The following is a 23,252-nucleotide window of genomic DNA, read 5'->3' as shown; positions in this document are numbered from 1 at the left end:
TCTCCACTGTTGCTGTAATGCAAACGGAAACTGGTCAAACATTTATATTTTGTCTTGTGCTACCCATATAAAGGGAAGTGTTTTCAAACACACACTGTTTCACCCCTCCAAATTAGTCTTACAATCGATACTGTCCTGCTTTCAATTAAAATACCACTGCAACAGAGATATCTTTTAAGTGCTTAGGATTTCATGACAGAAAACCTGTTTGAATACAAACATTGGTCAAAATGATTGAATTCCTGAGGCAACAGAAACGATACTGATGATTTTATTCAGCATGTTTTCAATACGATTTTCCATTTGGAATCCACATTTTTTAATGCTTTTCTTATACCATTTTAAACATTACCTTCAGCTTTTATGGAGTCCTTTAAAAAGTTTTTTTTTTTTTTTTCAATTTGTTTACCAGAAAACTTAAATCTTAGTGATTAAATAATAGGACATTTATATACATCAGTGGGTTCTCTCAGATACTGGGCTCTAAGTACATACAATGCCTATTGAGTGAAAATAAAAAAGAAAATTCCAGTCATGCAAATCATCTTACAAACCATGTTCCATTTGCCTTGAAAATTTTTACTCTGTTACTGGCATATCATTTTAAAATTAAGCAGATAATTTTTAAGGTTGCTTTCTCTGTTTTCATTGATTTGTTTTGCCATTTTGAAAAAACCGTCAGGCCACATGCTACTGCAGAAGGTACCGGCAGGGTAATAATGGTTCTGCTACCACGAACCAACCACTCGAGGCCTTGGCGTGGACATGTTTAAAAAAACCACCTAACCTTCAGCTAGCTGCACTGGTTTATTTCTGAACAGCACATCACAACATGAGCATAGATAGCACATTGTAACCGGTTGGGTGATTCCACTTAATAATTTTTCAACACTAGGACCTTTCAGCATTTTAATTCTGGTTTCATTTACGAATTAGAGGCCATATATAGAGCACAAATGAGGTCTAAATTTAGTCACAGCAGACCACAGTTCCACATAAAGACAAATCTTCAAGTTATGTTGACCTGCTAGGAGACAAAGATAAACAGCACAGCAAACATGTACCTGCAATGCACTGCTTCCCTATTAAATATTAACTGTTTCATTTACATTTAAATGAACTGAGCAGTAATGGATAGACTTCCCAGTACTGCGGTTTGGTGCTGCTGTCATGGAAAGAAGCTGAAGACAATGTGGGCTGTATGGGGCAAATGACACAATCTCAGCATCCACTCAAGTGACTTCAATGATGACCGTTCTCAGTCTTGAAATATAATCCTACACAGCATTTTTTTTTTCTCTCCCTCTGTAAACACATCTGTTCATAAATAACTTAGATGTCTCCTTGACATTCATGGTATGTAACTGAAGCTGAAGTAGAAAAGGATGGGCGGTGTACAGCACTGAGGAGATGTCACAGTACTTTTGTTCAGCATTTTTGTCAAGTGCAGGTTGCTAACATCAGCCATCAGAGACAGGCGGGGTGACCCACCCATATTTTTCATGGGTCTTCACCAAACTCTTAAATGTTGCTTCAGCTTCCTTTCGACTGAATGACTTTTTTGATTTGCCAGCTTTTCTGCAGATACGGCCCTGCACCAAACAAAAAGAGAAAAACCTTCATTAAACATGTGAACACGCAGCTGGAAACCACAGCTTACCTTTTCAATGCATCAGGCCAGGAGGCATTCACTTATGGGCACCGAAACAGCAGAGTTCCCAAAACTGGGGCAGACCACTGCGTTATTAGAGATGATTAAAAATGATATGCAATAAAGGCAAATAATAATAATAATAATAAAAGACATCTGCTGGACTACTTCTTCCCAGCGAGCCCCTGTGCTGGCATGCTGCCCTGCATCAGCGATCAGCGGCTGCTGCCGCAGCCACGCTGTGCCGCTTGCCTTCCTCTCTGCTGCATGGGGAATCTTGCAGACAAGCAAAAGGACTTCTGCCGTAAAGCATTTGGCATGCAGACCCTCATGCCCACCCAGCACAGCAGACAAGGACTGTGAGGAGCACAGAAATACACTATAGAAACGGCGCCTCAGCACAGCAGGGCACCGCTTCCCACCAGCTCCTGGGGACAAGCGGGTTTTGTGAGCATCCAGTGGCCCTTGTCATCTGCAAGAGATGCTGAGGGATTCAACAGTTTCCCAGCCCCCGCTAGTCCCCCAGGGCCAGGGCTGTGGATGAAGGAGGAGGCAGGCAGCTGCAAGCAGTGCTGAGGTACCAGCTTGGGGCTGGGGAGATGGAGAGAGGTTTCAACCTCATTTTCATGCCATGCTCGTAATATAGTCTGAGGTGTGAATATCACAGGGTCGGTGACTCCGAAAAAGCACCATAAAAGCAGAGTATTTCTGCTTGCTATGTCTCAGGGCTACCCGTATCTGCCCCCTGCCACATACTGCTAACGCAGACCATCAGTAAAAATTATACCCATCCCACTCCATTTTTCTCTTTCCAATCTGACCCATGAAAAAAGAATAGCTCAGGCACTTCTTAAAGGCAGGAGCACCTTAAAACCACTTGCTTCACACCTATATAAAAGAGATTTGCCATTTGTTTACCACTCTTTCATGACAAGTTTGATAATAAGTGAAAATATACACACTTAAACATACTGCATCTTTATTACTTTGCAATTAAATACTACCATAAATACACAGCAGTAAATAATTTCAAATGCTTGTTTGGCAACAGAGACTTTCACTGATTTATTAATAGTTTACCTTATTTTTCACATTGGTCCATGTAATTTACCAACTAACAGAGACACAAGAAATTCAGCTGCAGATTTATTCCACTCTACAGCAATAATGCCCTCTAATGTATTTATGCCTATTTGATTTGTCACAAAATAGAAGTTTATTAAAGTCACAAGTATAATGATTTCAATAACTTTGACAGACTGCAGCGAAAGCCTTTTTTAGAATAAATGGTATTTGATGAGCTCCCACCATATCACAGTGTTACAATTATTAAGAACTGAGTTAGTATGTTCTCATTTTTTCCATTCTTTTGCTCAAAATGATGCATCAGGCTGCATCTTTTGCCTCTCATATTCTACTGTCAATTTGGATTTTAAATCAAAAATTGTCATTTGTAATTGCATGCAACAAATAATACTAAGAAAATAATCAGGTATATGGAGGGAGAAAAAGGAGACAAAGAAGAGGAAAAAAGAAAACAAATCCCATCCTTGGGGTATCAACATTATTTTTACAGACTAAAATGAGTAAGACTACTCTGCAGTGTGGACAAATCACTTTGTTCTAGATAGCTGTCACAATATTGCATGGATACACTTTTGTGTTCAGCATCACTCTTATAACAAAACTGTGGACACATGAGATAAAAAAAGCTGTTTCCCACTTCTGTTTTAATGAGGCATTTTCTGTGTGGTTTGACTTCCGTTGCAGAGTCTACCTTAACTAAAGATTAGGAACAGCTTCTAATTCCCACAATGATTTATTCACAGCCAATTTATATCCATTTGATTTCTACAAAAATAGCTATTTTACTTTTTGATGCTTTTCCTCACCTTTCTCCCTAGTCGCCATTTACAGACTAGCAATGTAGCTCCTCTTTAAACACCCCTTGACAGACTAAACAGCAACATACCTTCCCCATCTCCATCCTAATTTGTCAATTAATGTTTCCCAAATAAGGATGACCTGGTTGGTACTTGATTCAACCCCACTAATATATTTTCTTTAAAGAATGTTCCTTTTTTAGTTCTGACAAAAGGAATAATTAAATAAAATTGGGTATTATATTTTAAAAATGTCACTGACTAACTAGCTTGCATATCCTGCAGGAATAGTTCTGTTGCTTCCAAACACATTTTGTATTTTCTCTCTAATATGAGCTTTTGTTGGAAGCATACTTAGAGAAACATAAGGAAAGATAAAGCCAAGTGCAACAGAAGATGAAATCAGCCCAGGAAATGCCGTTCTCAGAGTCTCACTGATGAAATGTACTATTGAAAGTAACCATAAACTTACTCTACTACTAAATTTCTGGATTAGGTCCATTTGCCGTCTCTTTTCTTACACATATGATTTTTTTTTATCATTTAAGGCTTTGATACCTCTCTGAACCGTGTGCATAGCACCTAGCACAGTATGGTCTACATCTTCCCCAACTTTATCGAAGTATTAACACTAATCTGTATCTAGAAACAGGATATATCGCTCACGTTCAGTGTCAGTGACTTTCAAACAAGGGAAGTAAGAATTCTTTGGTGTTGCAATAGCACAGTGAATTTCATTACCTCACCTAAAATGTTACTGGAGCCACAGCAAATGAAATGAGCATCATTCCATGATTTTTTTTCTCATACTTCTTTGTTTTGAATGCAAAGAATGATTAAGTCCACTTTGTAAATGCATTCTGCTACTACATGCAGGTTGTATGTAAACTACATCATCAAAGACCAGCTAATTCTACCCCACTGTAGTCCACGCACTTCTACGTTTATACAGAAACCATGGGTGGCACAGTTAGCACTGTCTCTTATTAACTAATATCCTGCCAGCTGTTTATAATTTGGATAAAATTTAACCTCATGGGCTGAAAGTTTCCCTTTTTTGGTGCCTCAAGTAAATCTCAGGTAAAAAGGAAGACGGGTGGAATTTCAGTCGACACGGTTCAGATGCTTTTGAGTCTATACTTGAGTATACTTGGTATCTTCTGGCTTAATGATTTTTAGCTTTTTGCATTCCCACAGAACTCTTCCCAAGTTTAACTAAAACCCAGCATTTTGCAGGCAACTGTAATAGAAAGTGTCAAACATTTTAACAGGCACTGTTACCAGCTTTGACTACAGTTTCATTTTCAGATTGATACTTAACCATGCACTCATTTTAACTCTGGTCAGGAGACTGTGAGCCGCTGCATTCTGTAAATATGATAAATATGGTCAATACAGTATGCAAACAGAGCACTGGCCATAGCTCGGTTGCAGGTAACTGCATTTTGACTAACCTCTAAACCATACATGTCACTACTGCCAGGGTAAGGAATACAGATCGCTCACATGGCCAGGGTTTTGATGCATCCAGAACCAAGCCAAAAAAAGTTACAAAACTGATACCTGAAAGAGATCAAAACATTCTGCAAAAGATTCCACAACAGATAAAACCCAAGAGAGCCTTTCATAAAGATATTAATGTCCACTTCAGGTCTGAGGAGTCACACCAGGAGCTTATTTAAATACTTGCAATACTTTTATGAAAAGCACTTTGTGAGGGTCTAAAGGGATAACCGAAAACCTAATTAAAATAAAGAGTTAGACAGAACATTTCAGATTTCACCATCTGCTATGACTTCATGTACTTATCAAGATATAATTTTAACAAGCTAGAAACATATGAAAGGTGAAAGTAGTGCCACAGCATCCAACTGGTTTACACAGCCATGCTGAAATGCAGGGAGAGACATGTGCTGCACTCAGTCTCCTCACTCCCTTGTGAAGCTCCTACCGCGCCTAATTTGCCTGGCATGGTGAGCGATTTCATGCCATTCATCCACTCTCTGCCCAGACTAATGAGTTTGAACAAACAGCTGATAAGGATCCAGTCTATAACCCTGATGAATGCTAGGAGAAAGATCTCCTGGAGCACAGTCTGCTGCAAGTAGCCTTCTCAGGACCCTGAGCGGGATTGGTCCCTCCCACCATACTCAACAAAGGTTGAGTAAAACTCATATGTGATTTAGCACCCACATTTACAGACCACTGTGGGCAAATCTGGGATCTTTGCTACTTCTCAGTGATGTTGCTTCTTAGCAGTCTCCGCATTTTTCCATTGTCATCAAGGTGCTAAGTGACAATGAAGCACATCCTCAACAATATTCAACTCAGCATTTAATAGCTCTTTTAAGTCCTTCAGCACCATTACCAGCAATGTACAATACCTTTTCTTCCCCAAAAATACCATGCCATGAAGTGGTCTGAAGACGAAGTCCTGTACAGAGATACCAAATACGAAGCCTGAGACTCTTCAGCCCTGTAATCCCACTACAACCACCCATCTGCCCATGTCTATCCCGTGTGTCATTCAAAAAAACCCTGATGTTTCTTCTGGTACTTCCAGAATCACCATAGCTTCAAGGGTATTTCTCTGGCAGTGATGAAAAGATTTATGTCTCATGCCAAACTAATTATAGGAGCTCCTAGACCAAAATCCAACAGTTTTGGCATAGCACACAGCATCAGGTGTGCTTCCATGTTGTATCACTTTTGCCACTACTTGGAAGGACAGGTCTATGTAACAACGGCTGGCCTTTCACAGGATCATAAAATCACCAAATTGCTGTCTGGACCTAGGGAGGTCTCTAAGTCCAATTTAGATACTTAGAGATGAACTGCCAACATAGGTCAGTTGTGGCACTGCATAGCCAGGTCCTAAATCCTTCAAGGCCATGCTCAGTCCTCTCCTGATACAAGGTCCCAAGTTTTCAGAGATTTATTGCATACAGCCACCAGCCCTTACAGGACTGAAATTATCCTGGAAACAGCATAAGCTTTGGTGCTACACGTCTCTGACACGCCACAGCAAACCCTTCAGGCACAGACAGACTTTTTTCCTGGACTGGTTAAAAAAAAGTTGAATTAATCACAAAGAGTACACAGCTATCAAGAACAGACTCAGAAGCAAGCAAACCCTCACATTGTTAGCACTGGTCTTAACACAAACTCCTCAGCTCTACCTCCCTTTCATTAATCACAGATATGCCAATAACTCAAGATTGGTCTTCCAAAGGCAAATCTGCCTTCTGCACATGGGGCTAAATGCAGCCCATCATTTAAGCCAACATAAGGGTGCATGGGTACATTTTCATTTTCTCTCTCTCTCTCTCTAGCAGCCTCTAGTGACCCACTTCTAGGTAAATGTCAAGAGCCAGAAAACAAACAAAGGTGTAAGGAGGTACACAAAGACTGTGGGCAGCTGCTGTGCCACACGTTGTAGCTGCGGTGATCCCTCTGAGGACAGTAAGGAGACCCACAAGGACATAACAGAATCATAAGGTTGGAAAAGACCTCTAGGATCATCGAGTCCAAACATTAACCACTAAACCACATCCCTGAGCATCTCATCCACCCGTCCCTTAAATACCTCCAGGGATGGTGACTCAACCCCCTCCCTGGGCAGCCTCTGCCAGTGCCCAGTGACCCTTTCCGTGAATTTTTTTTCCTGATGTCCAACCTGAACCTCCCCTGGTGGAGCTTGAGGCCATTCCCCCTTGTCCTGTCCCCTGTAACCTGGGAGAAAAGGCCAGCTCCCTCCTCTCTACAACCTCCTTTCAGGTAGTTGTAGAGAGTAATAAGGTCCCCCCTCAGCCTCCTCTTCTCCAGGCTAAACAACCCCAACTCTCTCAGCCGCTCCTCATAAGACTTGTTCTCCAGTCCCCTCACCAGCTTTGTTGCTCTTCTCTGGACACGCTCCAGAGCCTCAACATCCTTCTTGTGGTGAGGGGCCCAGAACTGAACACAGTACTCGAGGTGCGGTCTCACCAGTGCAGAGTACAGAGGGAGAATAACCTCCCTGGACCTGCTGGTCACGCCGTTTCTGATACAAGCTAAGATACCAATGGCCTTCTTGGCCACCTGGGCACACTGCTGGCTCATGTTGAGTCAGCTGTCAACCATTAACACCAGGTCCTTCTCCGTGCAGCTCTCCAGCCACTCTTCTCCCAGTCTGTAGCACTGCATAGGGTTGTTGTGCCCCAAGTGCAGGACCCAGCATTTGGCCTTGTTGAACCTCATACCAACCTCAGCCCAGTGGTCCATTCTCCAAGCCTGTTGTCTCAGTCTTCTTCACGAACAATGTGAAGTTTCTAAGAGATGGAGCACACTATGAGTCTCCAGTACATTACACGTTCCTCTAATGCGTCAGTGATTAAGGGCCTTGGGCCTCAACTGTTCAAAGGTGCATACTACACAAACATACTTAAATCTCTTCTGATAAGTAACAAAGGAACACAGTCTTTAAGCCTGAACCCATTCTGTTCTAGGGCATTCAAAGAAGTTTTCAGGGAAAGATATTTCAGCTGACTTCAGAGATACATTCAAAAGTAGAGCAACGCTCAAGTGAGCTATTGTATTGCTCTCACTGTAATGACTGCAATGTGTCACAACACCACTGCTAGAGTGCAATACACAGTCTCTCCTCCCAGTTACATGGTTTATAATTTTTTCCTCCATGTACTGATGAGGTACAGTTAATTAACTCTCAAAAATGACACACAATTTGTATTGCACTATATATAATTATTAGCTCGAGCTAAAACAAAGCAGTATAGAAAATAATGCAGACAAACACAGTTAATGTTGCAGCATAAGCAAATTAAAAATTGGATGTTTTCCTGCAACTGTAAAATTTCTGAAGCAGTATTTCCATGCTGTTATTGGTCTCCTTTTTAAGAACAATCCATACACGGAAGTGAAAACTCAGCAAGTTCCAGCTTTAAAGCGTCCTATAAATTGCTCCTTCTGGGAGTGTGACCGTTCTTTGTCCAGGAAAAAGAAATCTGAGTTGCAGCTGAGTAATTATTAATGCTCACCCGTCTGTGTGCAGCTTGATGCAAGTAACTTTTAAATGATATGAACACTTAAGCATCCCGATCCCTGTCTGACAGCTCCAGAGCACTGTGCTGTTCTTCCTTGCCTTTCCCTAAAACCAGCAGAGTCAGCAGCATGATTTCAATACAAACGAAGGTTAAGAAACTCCCTTCCTGCATTTTACAAGGGGGTCAATCTCTGCACTGGCAAAAGACCAAGAAAATTTGTACAGCCGACCACATTCTTGGAAGGTGCCTCCAGCACCTCCAGGGGTGAAGGTTCCGCCTTGCAACACCATGGGCTGTATCAAAAGAGATAGTCCCTGTCCTCTGCCATCAAGCAAGCACCTGGTATTCCAGATGACAAAGGGTCATTTTCTCTGTCAGTATTCTGCAGAACCTTCTGGACCACCTCTCTCTGGAATCAGGTAGCAGCGGAGTTACTAAGGGCAAGCCCAGGTGAAAAGGCTGAGAACACGACAGCCTCTCTTTGCACGAGTCCACAGGTCCTCCGCATCAGGAATCTGAAGTTTTCCAACTTAAACACAACCATGGGTGTAAACCCAACCAAAGAAACGCAAACTATCCTTTATGACAGGTTCTGAAGCTGAAGGGGCTACAGCCCAGAAAACACCTATCTTCACATTTCCCAAAGTTTCACCACAATGAAAAAAAACCCACAACAGAACAGGAGCAAAAACCAGACTACCTCTAGGAACATTTAATTGAGTCAAAACCAAATTCAGTAAGATTACAGTCATGGGCTAATGCGCTTTTCCTCCTGCTATTTATAAAAATGTGTCAGTCTCTTAGTCTCTTCACTAAGATGCGTTTCATACTGATGCACGTGGACATCTACTCACAGAACCTCCACTTCTGAGTGCTATAGGTACATATCCTCAAATGACCTCTGCAAAGACAACTATCTGTACTTTACAGGTGGGAAAAAGGAATATAGTGAAGTTATATGACTTGCCCATGTCTGTACCTGAGGTCATTGCCAAATTCTGAAAGCTAAACTCAGATCGCCTCTCCTCGGCTTAAGTCCCCTACTGTGAAAGATCCTTCTCCCCCAATTAATTATAGAACACTTCACAGAGCCACAGAATCGTTTGGGTTGGAGAAGACCTTTAAGATCACCAAGTCCAACTGTAAACTTCACATTGCCAAGTCCACCACTAAACTATGTCTCTAAGCATCAGATCTACATGGATGGTCTTTTAAATACCTCCAGGGATGGTGACTCAGCCACCTCCCTGGGTAGCCTGTGCCAATGCTTGACAATCCTTTCAGTGGAGAATTTCTTTTCCTAATAACCAACCAAAACCTCCTCTGGCATAACTTCAGGCTATTTCTTCTTGTCCTATTTCTTGTTACTTGGGAGAAGAGACCAACACCTACCTCACCTACAACCTCCTTTCAGGTATAGTTGTAGACAGCAATAAGGTCTCCCCTCAGCCTTTTTCTCCAAACAAAACAACTCCAGTTCCCTCAGCTACTCCTTGTAAGATCTGAGCTCCAGATCCTTCACCAACTTCATTGCCCTCTGGACGTGCCCCAGCACATCTATGTCTTTCTTGTCGTGAGGGGCCCAAAACTGAACACAGTACTCAAGGCATGGCTGAGTACAGGGGAACAATCATGTCTCAGCTCCTGCTGGTCACACTGTTCCTGACACAAGACAGGATGGTGCTGACCTTCTTGGCGACCTGGGCACACTGGTGGCTCACGTTCAGTCAGCTGTCGACCAGCACTTGCAGGTCCTTTTCTGTCAGGCAGCTTTGTCCCCAAGCCTTTAGCGTTGCACTGGGTTGCTGTGACCTATCTGCAGGACTCAGCACTTCGTCAGCTGATGTCGGCTCATCAATCCAGCCTTCCATCCCTCAAGAAGATCAAAACTCCTGCCCAACTTGGTATCATCTGCAAACTTACTGAGTGTACACTCGATCCCCTCATTCAGATCATTGATAAAGTTATTAATACTAGGTATATTTTAATAGAAATAATCTTGTCACATTTATAAAAAAATGGAATTTATAGAAATTAACAGAAAAACTGAAAAAATAGTATCATCAATATCATCTGCTTTGTGATGCTTTAGTTTTTTTTATGGGCAGGTACTATGAAAATAAACCCTACACTCCTTACTGCAGCCGGGGGTTTGTTACCTTTTGTAACAAAACCCTGGAAACAGGAGAAATATGTAGTCGTTCCACAGCTCATAAAGCCTGGCTATGAGAAGCATCTGAGCTCCAGGCCATTTCAGAACGCAGGCTTACTGTTCCTTCCTCAGGTTTATTTTCACTCATCTTTGAATGCAGGTTTGGGATTGTGACTGATTCGTAACTCTATAAAGGAGTCATTGCAGAAGTTCCAGGGGTTCTGAAGAGCCTGCACAGAAGAAGATTAAATCAATGAGGATCATAAATTTTAACAACATGCATGAAATCATGAAGCAGATAGAAAGACATTTTCCAAGGACAGGCTCTGCATGAGCACAAGGCAGACACATATCTGCATGGCTGTGGACAGGCACGCTTGATGTAACACTCCTCAAGTTTGACTTTTAACTGGAATGGGGCAAATCAGACTGGCACCTTGATCCTGTTTCAGAAGAGAAATCACCTCTCCTAAGTGTGGTGCCCACTAACCTGTTTCATTCAGATCAATAAGGACTGCAAATTCATTTTCATCAAAGCACAACAACGTTTCTCCCAAGCTAATGCTTTACCAGCTCCCCGCACAGTACTGGTTTGTTTCACTGCCAGCCAGAATACATAACAGTACCATCACCTTCCCATGCAGCTTGTCCTGCAGCTTCCTGGATCTACTCAATTTCACCAGTTCCAGCTGGAACTAAGGACAGGTGCTGTGAAATGCTCAGTGCACTCTAGAAATGAGTCTGTGGAACAGGACGAAATCAGGTGTCAGATCAGCCCCAAGCCATACGCTTTCTAAACATATGATGATAGTCAACCTGGTATTCCATTTACAAGTGAGACAATGGGACCCTGTGCGCGTTGAATTTAACATCTCCTTTGAGCCATTCAGACAGCATAATCACTGCAGCCCCTGAAGTTCTCCCTGTTTAACAGCGGAGTAATTGCACCTGGCAACCCTTCCATCCTCCCATCTCCCTTCATGCCAAATGTCAGCATTACCTTTTTTGACAGTTACAGAAGACAATTTGTAAATGGGAAACTGCATGTGAAGGACTGAATATGTCAAGGAAAAGAGAAGATCTTCACTGTCTCTCATCAGGCCAAAGGAGCTGAGATAGGGAAAACAAACACAGCTAATATTACATTACTTAATCAGTGTCCCACTTTAGAAGACCAGACGCCCACTCTGGGACATGCCTTGGATCATGCCTAGCAGTAAGACTCCCGTGATACGAAGACCCAAATTACTGTTGGAGTCACAAATCTTCGATCAAGAAGTCTTTGGTCATGTATGGAAATCCATGGGCATTGCGTAGATGCTGGGAAATCTGCACATTTTCAAGGCCAGCCTGCATAAGGAAAAGTAAATCTTCCTCACAACAGAAAGCTGGTTATTTAGGTTACAGTGGGACAAAACCTCACCCCTCAGCACTAGGCTTTCTGCATTTGAAAAAATACAATTCTTCAGCAAAGTATCTGACAAAATACCCACATGCTGCACAGTTCTCTCTGTCTGAACACTTTCACTGAAGAGCATGAGGACTGCTTTTATAATTCAGGGAAGAAGAACCTTGCTCTTCCGAGCAAATTCAATTTTCTTATGATCCAAAGCGGCAATTATTTTAAATTCTTATTTAGGAAATCAGCCAAGCATTGCCAGGAAGAATTAGTTCTACCTGCCATAAAAGCATGTTTTAAAATAAGCAATTTGTTTCAATTTAGTGATTTAACTTATTTGACGACTATTTGAACGCTAAGGATCGTAGTTAGAAGTGTTTTAAAATTGTCCTTTTTCTGCTTTGAAGGGGTAAAATGGAGATTATGTTCCCCCTGCTTTTTAAAGGAATTAAACCAGCCTCCTACTTCAATGAGTTGGAATCTCTGTGTCTTCATTCCTCTCAGTAGAATGTATTTGCATAATAATAGTGGATAGTCAGAAGAGCAATATATCAGAGTACAGAGAAACAATGTTTTTTCATTCATCAGTCCCAGCCATCTCAACATAGCAAATATATATGCTCCCACTTAAACTTCAGCTTGAAAATCCTAGGTTTCTCAATTGCAATAACAGAGAAATCTTAGAAGGCAAATACATCTGATTTTCCTCTGTAGCTAAACAATATTTTTTGTTACCTCTTTGGCCCAGCACTTATACCTTTTCATGGGGAACAAGCCCCATAATACATTCCATTCTTTGTCTCATCTGTAATCTTTGTATATGACTCGATGTTCTTTTCAACCATGGACCTAAAGGAACATTTCTTCCCTTGATGATAAATGGAATCATTTGCTCAGGCAACTAATCAAAAGCAAAAAAGAAGGCTGGTTTTATTTTTTAAAGCCCTAATAGGATACAATGGCTCCAAATAATTCAGAGACTGCTGTGTTCTCTATACATTTCTGCAGCCTTTGAGATTAGCTGATTTATGCATGGCTATAGTCCTCAAACCCAGCATCTGGAGTATGAAAACCCATGGATTTGCAATTAATTTCTGCTATACCATATTTGAAAGACCTGAAGTCTGCTGACCTCCTGGACACCATGCAAGTCCCATCTGCTATCTGCTCACTCATACTTTTGTTTGAAAGGATGAAGAGGGAGTAATTTAGGCTATGATTAACTGCTACCTTCTGCGACTGTTTTTCATAAAATAAGCCCAATTCTTCTATTTCAATCTGGCAGAAGTCAGCTTGGATACTTGTATTTTTAAAATAGAAAGATAAAACAGTCCAATGTTCATACAAGGCACATACTTTTTGAAACAAACTAACAGGATTCCACTGAGGTATTTCTAATATTACAATACAAGGGATGAACATACTATATACCAACAGCTTTTATTTGAATTCAGGAAATCTTCTCATAGGAAATGAAATCTTTATTACAAATTATATTTTGCTTTTTACTTAAATCACTATACAGAAGCCACCACAGCAAGAGTACTCGTAATTAGAGTCTTCCTGTTCCCATTTTAGTATATCCTGGCAAAATTTTTATGATACTTCTATTCACTGGAAGGCTAATTTTATTTTCCTTAAAACTAAGAACTTTTTCCATGACTTAATCCGCAGAGTCAACAGCTACCTGAGAGCTGCCTTCGGCTGTCTCAGCCTCCTGTCTCAGTCCTGTCCCCAGCCTCCACAGAGAAGACAAGAGACTTGTAAAAAGGAGGACAAGGTTGCTACTGGCCAACAGTACCGTAAAGTACTGCCCAAAGTCCTCAACGCATCAAGTGCAGCTGTTAGTTGTTCTCAAAAGAAACCATAATTCTGGATGCATTATTTGGACATCGGCATATATAGCTTTTTTCTCACAAATTTCCACCAAAACCAGCATGTTACCCTCTAGTGAGAAACAACATGTCTATTAGAGGACACAATCTCCTCTTCCACTTCTGGACAAGGCCTGCTCCTTTTCATTTGGAACCATATCATCCACCATGCTTCCAAATGAGAAACACGACTTCTCTCTAAAACACAGGCACTGGCCTTGGCCGTGTTCATTACTCAAGGAAAGTCACAACAAACCTTTCACTGTTTCACCACTCCCCTATGACGTGCAGTCGTTCACCCTTCCTTCTTTCAGCTATTAATATTACCATGACAATGGTACAGTTATCAGGAAGCGGAGAGCAAAAGACTCATTCTTAAATCTCTTTTTTAAATTATCAAAAAACTATTTTAAAAGGGAGCTGCTAAGAAGGAATAATGCTCAACAGACCACTTCCACAACCTGGTCAGACAGACATGGGAGGCTCTGCCTAGACAGGCATGTTGAACAGTTGCCTCCAGGACAACAAACAACTGGTATTTAAATTATTTTGTTAGCATCACCCCACCTCCTTGGCTGAAACCCGAGCTCCTCAGCAGCTCACAGCCACCATTCTCTGGTTAAGGAGGGCCAAGCTTTCACCCATGACGATGGGAGCTAGAGAACAGCTGACTGCAGGAAGCAAGAACAAAGTCATTCCCTTAAAACCAAGGCTATAGTTGAGTTAAGGACAACACCAACATTACAAAAATAAGATTCTGGATCCCAGACAGATAAACAGTCTTAAGCCTTTGATGTACTGAGAATTCCCCTCAAGATACTGACTAGAGCTGTGTGAATAATTGATTTTCTCAGCTGAATAGCTGAAGCAACCAACCAAACAAGCCTCAACTTGTTTGTTAATTAAGATTTTTTTTTTCCTTGAAAACTGTGTGGGGGGAAACTTCAGCATAGTTTGGGACAGCTGAATTGTTTCATTCAAACAGAAATTATGTCTCTTCCATTTTAAACACTTTTTTCCCCAAGCAAAAAACATCTAAAAATGTAATACTAGATTTGTGATAGGAAGCAAGGATATGCATCTCATAAGGTATCACAATTCTCAAGCAAGGTCACCTAAGGCCTATGGCTCCTTTTTGGAGAAAACTGGAGAAACAGCCACGCTGCTTTAAAATCCAGCCTCTGGGAGTCATGCTCAGCTTTGGGAACCTGGACCCAGGTTTCCCTGCACACAGGGGTAATGCCAAAAAGTAACAGAAAAATGCTACCTCTTAATACCAGTGTTGCACACTGAAATCTCCTTATGGACCTAATTCCCCGAGTCAAACGTTTCACCTGTGAGATGTCAGAATGACTTCTTTCCATTTTTCTTTTACATCGCTAAAAGGTCTGTGAAATCCACTTAAAAAAGATCTGAATTTGTCAAGAAGATTGCCTGAAAATGTATTTTTGGTGCAAGTTTTTTCTGCTTTTTGATTATTTCATAAAAAAAAAAAAGATTAATATATGTGTTCATAGATTACTATTAGCTCTGACAAAACGACAGACGACGAAGTGTCGTGTTTCTCTCCGAAGAGACGGCAGAGAAACACACCACTACGGCTAGCACAGCAAAACGGGACTGATGAGAAACATTGGATGAAATCAGCCACCTCAGTTTTATCACTCAAATTGCCAAGAGGAGGAAAGTACGCTGTCAGGAAGCTCAGTCCTGCCTACTCACGCCAGCGCCCGTGCCCATGAGGCACACTTTCAGATGCGTCACAGGCTCAGGTGCTCACAATGATTTCACACTAAATCATGGTGCTGCGAAACAGTGACATTGTTCTGGAATGGTCCCATTTACTGCCGCCATTTACTCGTGCAGATTTGTTTTGAGGCAGCGGAGAATGGACCTCGACCCTCCAGTCTTTCTGATTAATAGCAAGCATGCTGAATATTTCACACTATTGCAGGGTGCAGGCTGTTTGCAGAAATTAAAGCATTAACCTGGTGCAAGCCATCACTGTTCGTTGAGGATGGCTCCTTACAGCTACCATGACTACCCACGGCATGGCAAGAGTTACCCAAATGCAGCCTTGTAACTCTGGGAAATGCAGCTCCTCGGCTCTCAACACTTCGGTGGCTCTGTTTTCATTCAAAAACACCCACCCAGTCAAAAGCAGATTACCTGTAAAAATATGAAAGGGGGATCGGGGAATGCCTGTTGTACTTTGAGCCCTATTATGCAATGGAGTCAAGATTACATAACGAGGGGAGTGTGATTACAGAAACGTGGCTCCCATGACGCGGAGCCCAGCTACGATGACAGGCTGGCAACCCATCCAAAGTGAACCTCTTGTAACCCAGGATTTCAATTTATTGTCAGTGTCATCTATCAACGTTTCCACTTGGAAGGCCTATTCCACGACTGTAATGTGAAACCTATTTAACTTCTAAGTCGGTGGCAACAATTTATTTCAGCCTTTTATTGTGTTCCACGAGCATTCTCTTTTTTTTATAATTAACTTTGTGAAGTCCTGGAAGAATGCTATTGAAACTCTTGCAGTTTAAATGTGCTTGTTAATGACACAGACATAAACAGCCTCCATTATCAGAAATTACTGCTACTTTCTGGAAATCTCTGAAGTGGCTTAAGGAAGAAAATTATCAGGTTACACAGCTTAATATTTATTACTACTAAAACAATTTAGCACTTTTCTACGCTGAGCCATTTTACAATCTCAGTAAACCTTGATTTAACCAGCTTATATTCAACATTCAACACTGGAGAAAGATGCTGAACTGTTAAAAAATAAACAGAATTTAGCATTGTCCTCCTAAACTCTTGTTTAAAATGAGAAATATGATCACTACAAAGAGAGAGAGATTAACAAATAGCAGCTAAGCGTAGCTACACAACTTCAACATACCTCAGATGCAACGTAAATTAAGGCTCTTCCCCCTCCGCAGATGTTTTTTATATACCAAGGTGACCTAGGAAACTTGACCTCTTCCAATGAAGTGCAGAGAAAAATACTGTCTGGTTAGAAAAGGAGCAGCAGGCCCAAATCAAACAGGCAAAAAGGAGGAAAGGCCACTCACAAAAGAGTCTGCTAAATTACCAAAATCAATTTTCTGTCTTAAGAGACAACAAACCTTTACTTCTGCTCACGCAAGCAGTTCCACAGAGGCAAAAAGGAGCAACATCATTTTAACGCAAAAGAAAAAAAAGTTATTATATACTCTTTCCCTCTTTCCTTGCCAAGATATGATTTATGAAGTTACTTAGCATCATTTACTGACAGACGTGGAGCTGTGCATGTCCGCTCAGTTCAAGGGCATTCATGAAGTGAAAAGGAAAATCACCCTGTCAGAGCCATGTGTATATTGTCCAATACAATAACCATTAAGAAGGATTAGCTACAAGTTTCACCAGCAATATTTACCCATTTATTAAAAAGCACTTTATGAGATATTCTCTTCTAAGCATATTCTGCAGGAGAAAAGGAAAAAAAAAAAAAGCATAAAACGCATTGATTCAGCTCAGATGAGATCCTCTGCGGTGAAAACCAGGCACGTCCTCCAGAGAGGAGAGCTGGCAGGAACAAACGATTCTGTGATCTAGCTGCTGAAACTGCTGTACATACCCAAAATGACTTGGGTCTTTTCAAGCAGGGATATTTTAAACGGGCACAACTTCTCTGGCAGCTCAGGCAGCAATTCCAGGTGTGACCCTGTGTCACACCTCTTGCCCTTTGTGCCAAGCCCCAAAGCCGGGAGCATGAGAGTCCTCTCTTCTCCCCGAAGGGATGCTGTGCAGGACAGCACCAGACAAAGACCTGAGGGCAGCAGAATCGCGCCCTACGCCAGCAGCAGCACCACCACTTCATGCAGGAGACCAGCAAGCATGGCTGACTGGTTGGCAAAGGGCAGGAGGCAGACGACTCAAATCCCAAACCCCACTGGAGGCTGAAGGGTTGGAGGCAGAGGACTCGAATCCCAAACCTCACTGTAGCCTGAAGGGTCAGGGGCAGAGGACTTGAATCCCAAAACCCACTGAAGGCTGAAGGCTTAGAGGGAGAGAATTTGAATTCCAAACCCCACTGCAAGCTGAAAGGTTGGAGGCAGAGTATTCGAATTCCAAACCCCTCCGTAGGTTGAAGGGTTGGAGGCAGAGGAGTCGAATTCCAAACTCCAGTGGAGGCCAAAGGGTCCCTTTGGCTTCGGGGCAAGGAAGGTGTGTCTTGGGGGCAACAGGCATGACATCGTGATGCAAAAGGGACAAAAGACACACGGGAGGACAGGATGGATGCGTAAGCTCCTTGGCCCTCCGAACGGCACCCGAGAAGAGCCAAACACACGTGTCCCTGCCTTCACCCCACCGGCGACGCCGGGTCCTCGGGGCAGCCCCGAGCCGGGGCGGCCGCAGCCGGGCCGGACCCGCTGCCCTCTGGGGGTCCCACCCGAGCACTCCCACCCCTCCGCGGTCGGGCAGAGCCTCGCAGCCCCTACCTGCCCCTTGACCAGGCTGGCGGCAAACTGCCTCATGACGGCCTCCACGGTGTAGGCGCTGGACCATCCGCGGGGGGTGAGCAGCTCCATGCAGATGGCCCCGCCGTCCAGGACGTAGCCGTTCTCCAGGCGGGGGCTGAGCACCCTCATGAAGGGCGGCGAGAAGGGGAAGTTGTCGGGGAAGGTGAGGTTGAGCAGGATGTACTCCGTGTTGGTCTCCTTCATGTCCTGCCACAGCACCGAGTCCTTGTCCACCTGGTGCAGCTTGACGTTCCAGTCGAAGAGGCTCTCGTCCACCAGCTCCACCGAGATGAAGCGGTCGCTGAGCCGCGCGATGTCCTGCAGCTCCTTCATCAGCCGCCGGCTCCGCACCTGCGTGCAGTGCGGCTGCCGCACCGCGGGCGGCACCGACCCGGGGCTGGGGCCGGCGCCGGCATCCCTGCCCGCCTTCTCCTTGCCGGGCGGCTTGGCGAGCTCGGCCGCCTTCTTGCTCTTGGGGCTGCTGCCCTCGCTGCTGCCGCTCCCGCCCTGCGGCGGCGGCTTGTGGCTGCCCCTGCCCCGCAGCGAGGAGCCCTGCTGGCGCGGGTGGTGGTGGTGGTGCTTGGGGTCCTCCGTGTCCCGGTTGTGCAGACGGATCAGACCGATTTTTCGCAGCAAAGTGGCCATGTTGTGCGCGGCTCCGGCTCTTTCCTCTCGCCTTTATGGGCCCCGCTGGCTGGCGGAGGGGAGGGGGGGGGGGTGGTTTATGATTAATTTAAAGCCCCTCCCGAGCGGATTCAGTGCCGGGGAGGGGGGACACGGCGAGGTCCCGGCGGTGCGGGCGCACGGGTAACGAAGAGGAAAAAAAAAAAATTTAAAAAAAAAAAAAAGGGGGGGGGGGAATGTGCGGGGAGGATGTGCGGCCGCCGCTCAAACGCCTCCCCTCGCTAGGGCTGCTGCGGGCAGCATTGCAGCACCGGGGCTGCTCCCGCAGGCATCGCAGCCCGCGGCAAAAAAACAACAAAACAAAAAGGGGGAGGTGGAAGGTGGGGGGGGGGGGGAAGAAAAAAAACCAAAAAGAAAAAAAAATCCAAACCACCCGCAAGGGCGGGGGGGAGGAGGGTGGAAAAAAGAAGCAAAAGGGAGAGCCTCCCCCTCTCCCCCCGCCCCAGCACAGCGTGCGAAATCGCCTGCGCCGCAGATGGCTTCCCCTGCCCCCTCGGCCAATCCCCAGCGGGCCGTTCCCTCGCCTCCCCGCGATGAGAGGAGGAGATGGAGAGCACGGCGAACAGCCCCCGGCCCCGCAGCGCGGAGCCGCCCTTTGTTCGGGGCGGGGAGGCGGCCCGGTCCGCAGCGACGCCCCCTCCCTGCCCCCCGCGCTGCGGCACCGGGAGCGCCCGCGGGTCTCGGGGGGTGCGCACGCACTGAGGGGTGCACACGCACTGGTGGGGAGCTGCACACGCACAGAGGGGTGTACACACGCAGTGGGGGGGCTGCACACGCCTGTGTGCGTGTGTCATTGCTTGCACGGCTACAAAAGTCATGTGTGCTGAAGGTTCAGTGTGTGAAAAGTGTCTACCCGTCGTACTCTGAGTTTAGCACACGTGTGTGTGGAATTGTAGAGGCTGGAAATGAGCTCTAAAGATCATCCAGTCCAGCCCCCAGCCCAACGCCACCGTGTCTTCTAGACTGTGTCCCAGAGTGCGGCATCTGGGTGCTTTTTGAACACCTCCATGGATGGAGGCTCCACCAGTTGCCCGAGCAGCCCTTTGTTAAAGAAAGAACACTCGTTCAGTAAAGGAGTTTTTCTTAATATCCAGTCTAAACCTTACCTGGCACAACTTGAGGCCATTTCCTCTCATCCTAATGCCTTTGCATTGGAAGGGGAAAGATTTAGACCGGACATTAGGGAGAAATTGTTCACCATGAGGGTGGTGAGGCACTGGCACAGGTTGCCCAGGGAAGTTGTGGATGCCCCATCCCTGGAGGTGTTCAAGGCCAGGTCGGATGGGGCCTTGGGCAGCCTGATCCAGTGGAATGTACCTGCCCATGGCAGGGCGTCTGGAATGGGATGATCTTTAAGGTCCCTTCCAACGCAAACAATTCTATGATTCTATATAATGCAGATAGATACAAAAAACCTGTATGGTGATGTGTAAGGACATAGTTGTATTTAAATGTATTTACTGTGCATACATCTACACACCTGAACACATAATTGCATATATAAAGCACATAGCATGGTTCAAAAATAGATAGAAATACATACCTGTGCATGTTTCTATAGATGTGTGCACATTTCTGTATTTCTTGAATTGGGGATGATATGACAATCTTTGTTTATTCAGCACAGCAGATACACATATCCTGCCCCTCTTACATCTGCTTGCCTCCTGATCAGGTAGGTCCATCATGGAATCATAGAATGGTTTGAGTTGGAAGGGACCTCAATGATCATCCAGTTCCAACCCCTCTGCCATGGGCAGGAACACCTGCCACTAGACCAGGTTGCTCACAGCCCCATGCAGCCTGGTCCTGAAGACCTCAAGGGATGGGGCATTCACAACTTCTCTTGGCAACCTGTGCCAGTGCATCACCACCCTCACAATAAAAAATTCTTCCTAATATCTAATCTGAATCTCTCCTCTTTCAGCTTAAAACCATTGCCCCTTGTCCTATCACTGCACGCCCTGATAAAGAACCCCTCCCCATCTTTCTTGTAGATCCTCTTTAAGTACTGGAAAGCTGCTATAAGGTCTCCTGGAGCCCCCTCTTCTTGAGGCTGAATGCCCCCAACTCTCATCCTGTTCTTGTATGGGAGGTGCTCATCTTCACGGCCCTCCTCTGGACTTGCTCCAACAGATCTATAGATGCATGTGTATTTCTTTATTTTTTTGCATTGGGAACGATATGAAAACCTTTGTTTCTTCAGCACAGCAGATACACATATCCTGCCCCTCTTACACCTGCTTGCCACCAGGCTCTGTAGATCCATCCTCTTGACACTCTGTGCAGCACAGGAAGGAAAAGCTGTTTGTGAAAATCTCCATCCCCACAGCCCTCTTTCACTTCAGAGACTGGAAAAGAAAAAGAATTGCTTTGAACAAATGCAACAAATGCTTTGAACTGGGGAGAAGTGAAGGCAAGACCCAAAGCATGATCACATCTGTTGTGCAGAGGATGTAAAGCAATGGGCAGCGTGTGCATCTAGCAGCATTGTATTCCATAAAACCTTTCCCAAGCAAACACATCCCCTTTGCCAGGAGAGGCTTAAAACACCATCTACTGTGGTCTTAAAGAGTGCCCTATGCTGGAAAAGGACTGCTGTGCTTCTGTGAAGACCTCCAGAGAAAAACGGTCAGGTTTCTTGAAAGCTATCTGCAGGGCGCATGATGTTTTCCTCAAAAACTGGATACCCAACTCACTTCCAAAAAATTATTGTGGTCAGTTCAGCTTTGAGCTTTTTTCCCCTTTTCTTCTTCCTTTAACTTAAACCATTTATTTTTACCAGTGGGTCCACATTCAGCAGATGACCATTCACCAGTGACCATTATGTCAAACTAGATAGCGTAGAATGTCTTTTCCTTGCCAGGCTTTACAAGTGGACCCTAATGATAAATCAGTTTGATTTACCATGGATTAAAAAGCTTGCTTTTTTTAAAATCAAGATCTTAGAAGTAGAACTCTAGTTGTTTTTCAAACATGATGTTATGGAAGGCTCAAAATCATCTTAGTGAAACTGGTGAGAAATGTTCTTACTACCAGATTGTTCATAATTTCATTTATTTTCTCAGTTTGTGCAGTGCAGACAAAGAACATAAATGAGTATTTATTTATTTTAAAGTCTCACCTAATAATGTAGCAAATAAATTCACTGAACAGAATCTGTACTTGAGGAGATCACAAAAAATGTAAACCGAATTATGAGCCACGTGGCGTAAACAGGAGGAGAAGGCATAGCATGACTCTGTGGCTCAGGCAGAGCCTCAGTGCTGTTGGCTGCACTGTGATGCCATGGGACTAGTGCGATGGCAGCACTCTTCTTCAGCTTCTTCGGAGGAGTAGGGGACGGGGAAGTTGGAGGTAGACGCCTTCTCTTGCTCGCAGAAGACCCTGTAGAGAAAGGTCTAGGAAACACTAGCAACTATACGACCCACATGTGATATCTGATGTATCTCTCATTAGCCTGTTTTGTACAGAAAGAAGAAGAGCTGCGAGCTAACTACAAATGATGGCCCAGGAAGCATGGATACCGCAACACTGTCCTTGTTTGCTCCTGCCCTCCATGTTATTGACCTGCCTGGCCTGAAAGCCTGTCTGTGTGATAACCCTTGGGATTGCTTTAGTCCTTTGCTGTGTGGAGATACCTGGTATCTGTTGCAAGAGGTTTGTTGCTAAATTTCCTACCTTGAGATCTGCATGTGGAGTACTATTGACAGTGTTTCCTGCGGGAAATACCGGGGAACAAGATGTGAGTGAGCTGAAGCATCTGGGAATGTTCTGTCCACCTCATGCTCTTCTCCTACTTTCCTTCTTTCTACAGGAAACCCTACCCGAGTGAATGAGGGACCTCTAGTTTATAGGATATTGGGAAGTGTGTCCGAGCTTTCCTCCAGTAGCCTTCTGGGGTGCCAGATATGCTGCCCTCTCTGAGCTATTGATGAACCATCCATGGAGCTAGGAAATTTCTGGAGTGCAGACAAACTCCATGCAGACATTTTGTGGTGTGTGATGCTTCCAGGTAACAAGTAATCTGTGCTTTGATGGGCGTATGACTCAAGT

General features: G+C 44.2%; 1 protein-coding gene across 1 annotated transcript; it reads right to left on the bottom strand.

The window, feature by feature from the left end:
• Positions 1-272: 272 nt before the first annotated feature.
• On the bottom strand, positions 273-19,212 carry UBE2QL1 (ubiquitin conjugating enzyme E2 Q family like 1). The gene is made up of 2 exons (XM_009570290.2): positions 18,492-19,212; positions 273-1,592 (listed from the first exon to the last, which is right to left on the bottom strand). Exons 1-2 carry the CDS (start codon positions 19,155-19,157, stop codon positions 1,461-1,463), a joined length of 798 nt encoding a protein of 265 aa, XP_009568585.2. The 5' UTR covers positions 19,158-19,212; the 3' UTR covers positions 273-1,460.
• Between the last annotated feature and the right edge of the window lie 4,040 nt (positions 19,213-23,252).

This window comes from Cuculus canorus, chromosome 2 (assembly GCF_017976375.1).
Source record: "Cuculus canorus isolate bCucCan1 chromosome 2, bCucCan1.pri, whole genome shotgun sequence".
NCBI classification, from domain to species: domain Eukaryota; kingdom Metazoa; phylum Chordata; class Aves; order Cuculiformes; family Cuculidae; genus Cuculus; species Cuculus canorus.
The sequence above is the reverse complement of the archived record's forward strand: the minus strand, read 5'-3'. Positions and strand labels throughout refer to the sequence as shown.

What these genes read in the sequence shown, in the direction of transcription:
- UBE2QL1 (XM_009570290.2), bottom strand. Translation starts at nt 19,157, where the DNA reads ATGGCCACTTTGCTGCGAAAAATCGGTCTGATCCGTCTGCACAACCGG. An exon ending in CCAGCCTGGTCAAGGGGCAG is followed by an intron (nt 1,593 to 18,491) that starts GTAGGGGCTGCG and finishes TGTTTGGTGCAG; the next exon opens with GGCCGTATCTGCAGAAAAGC.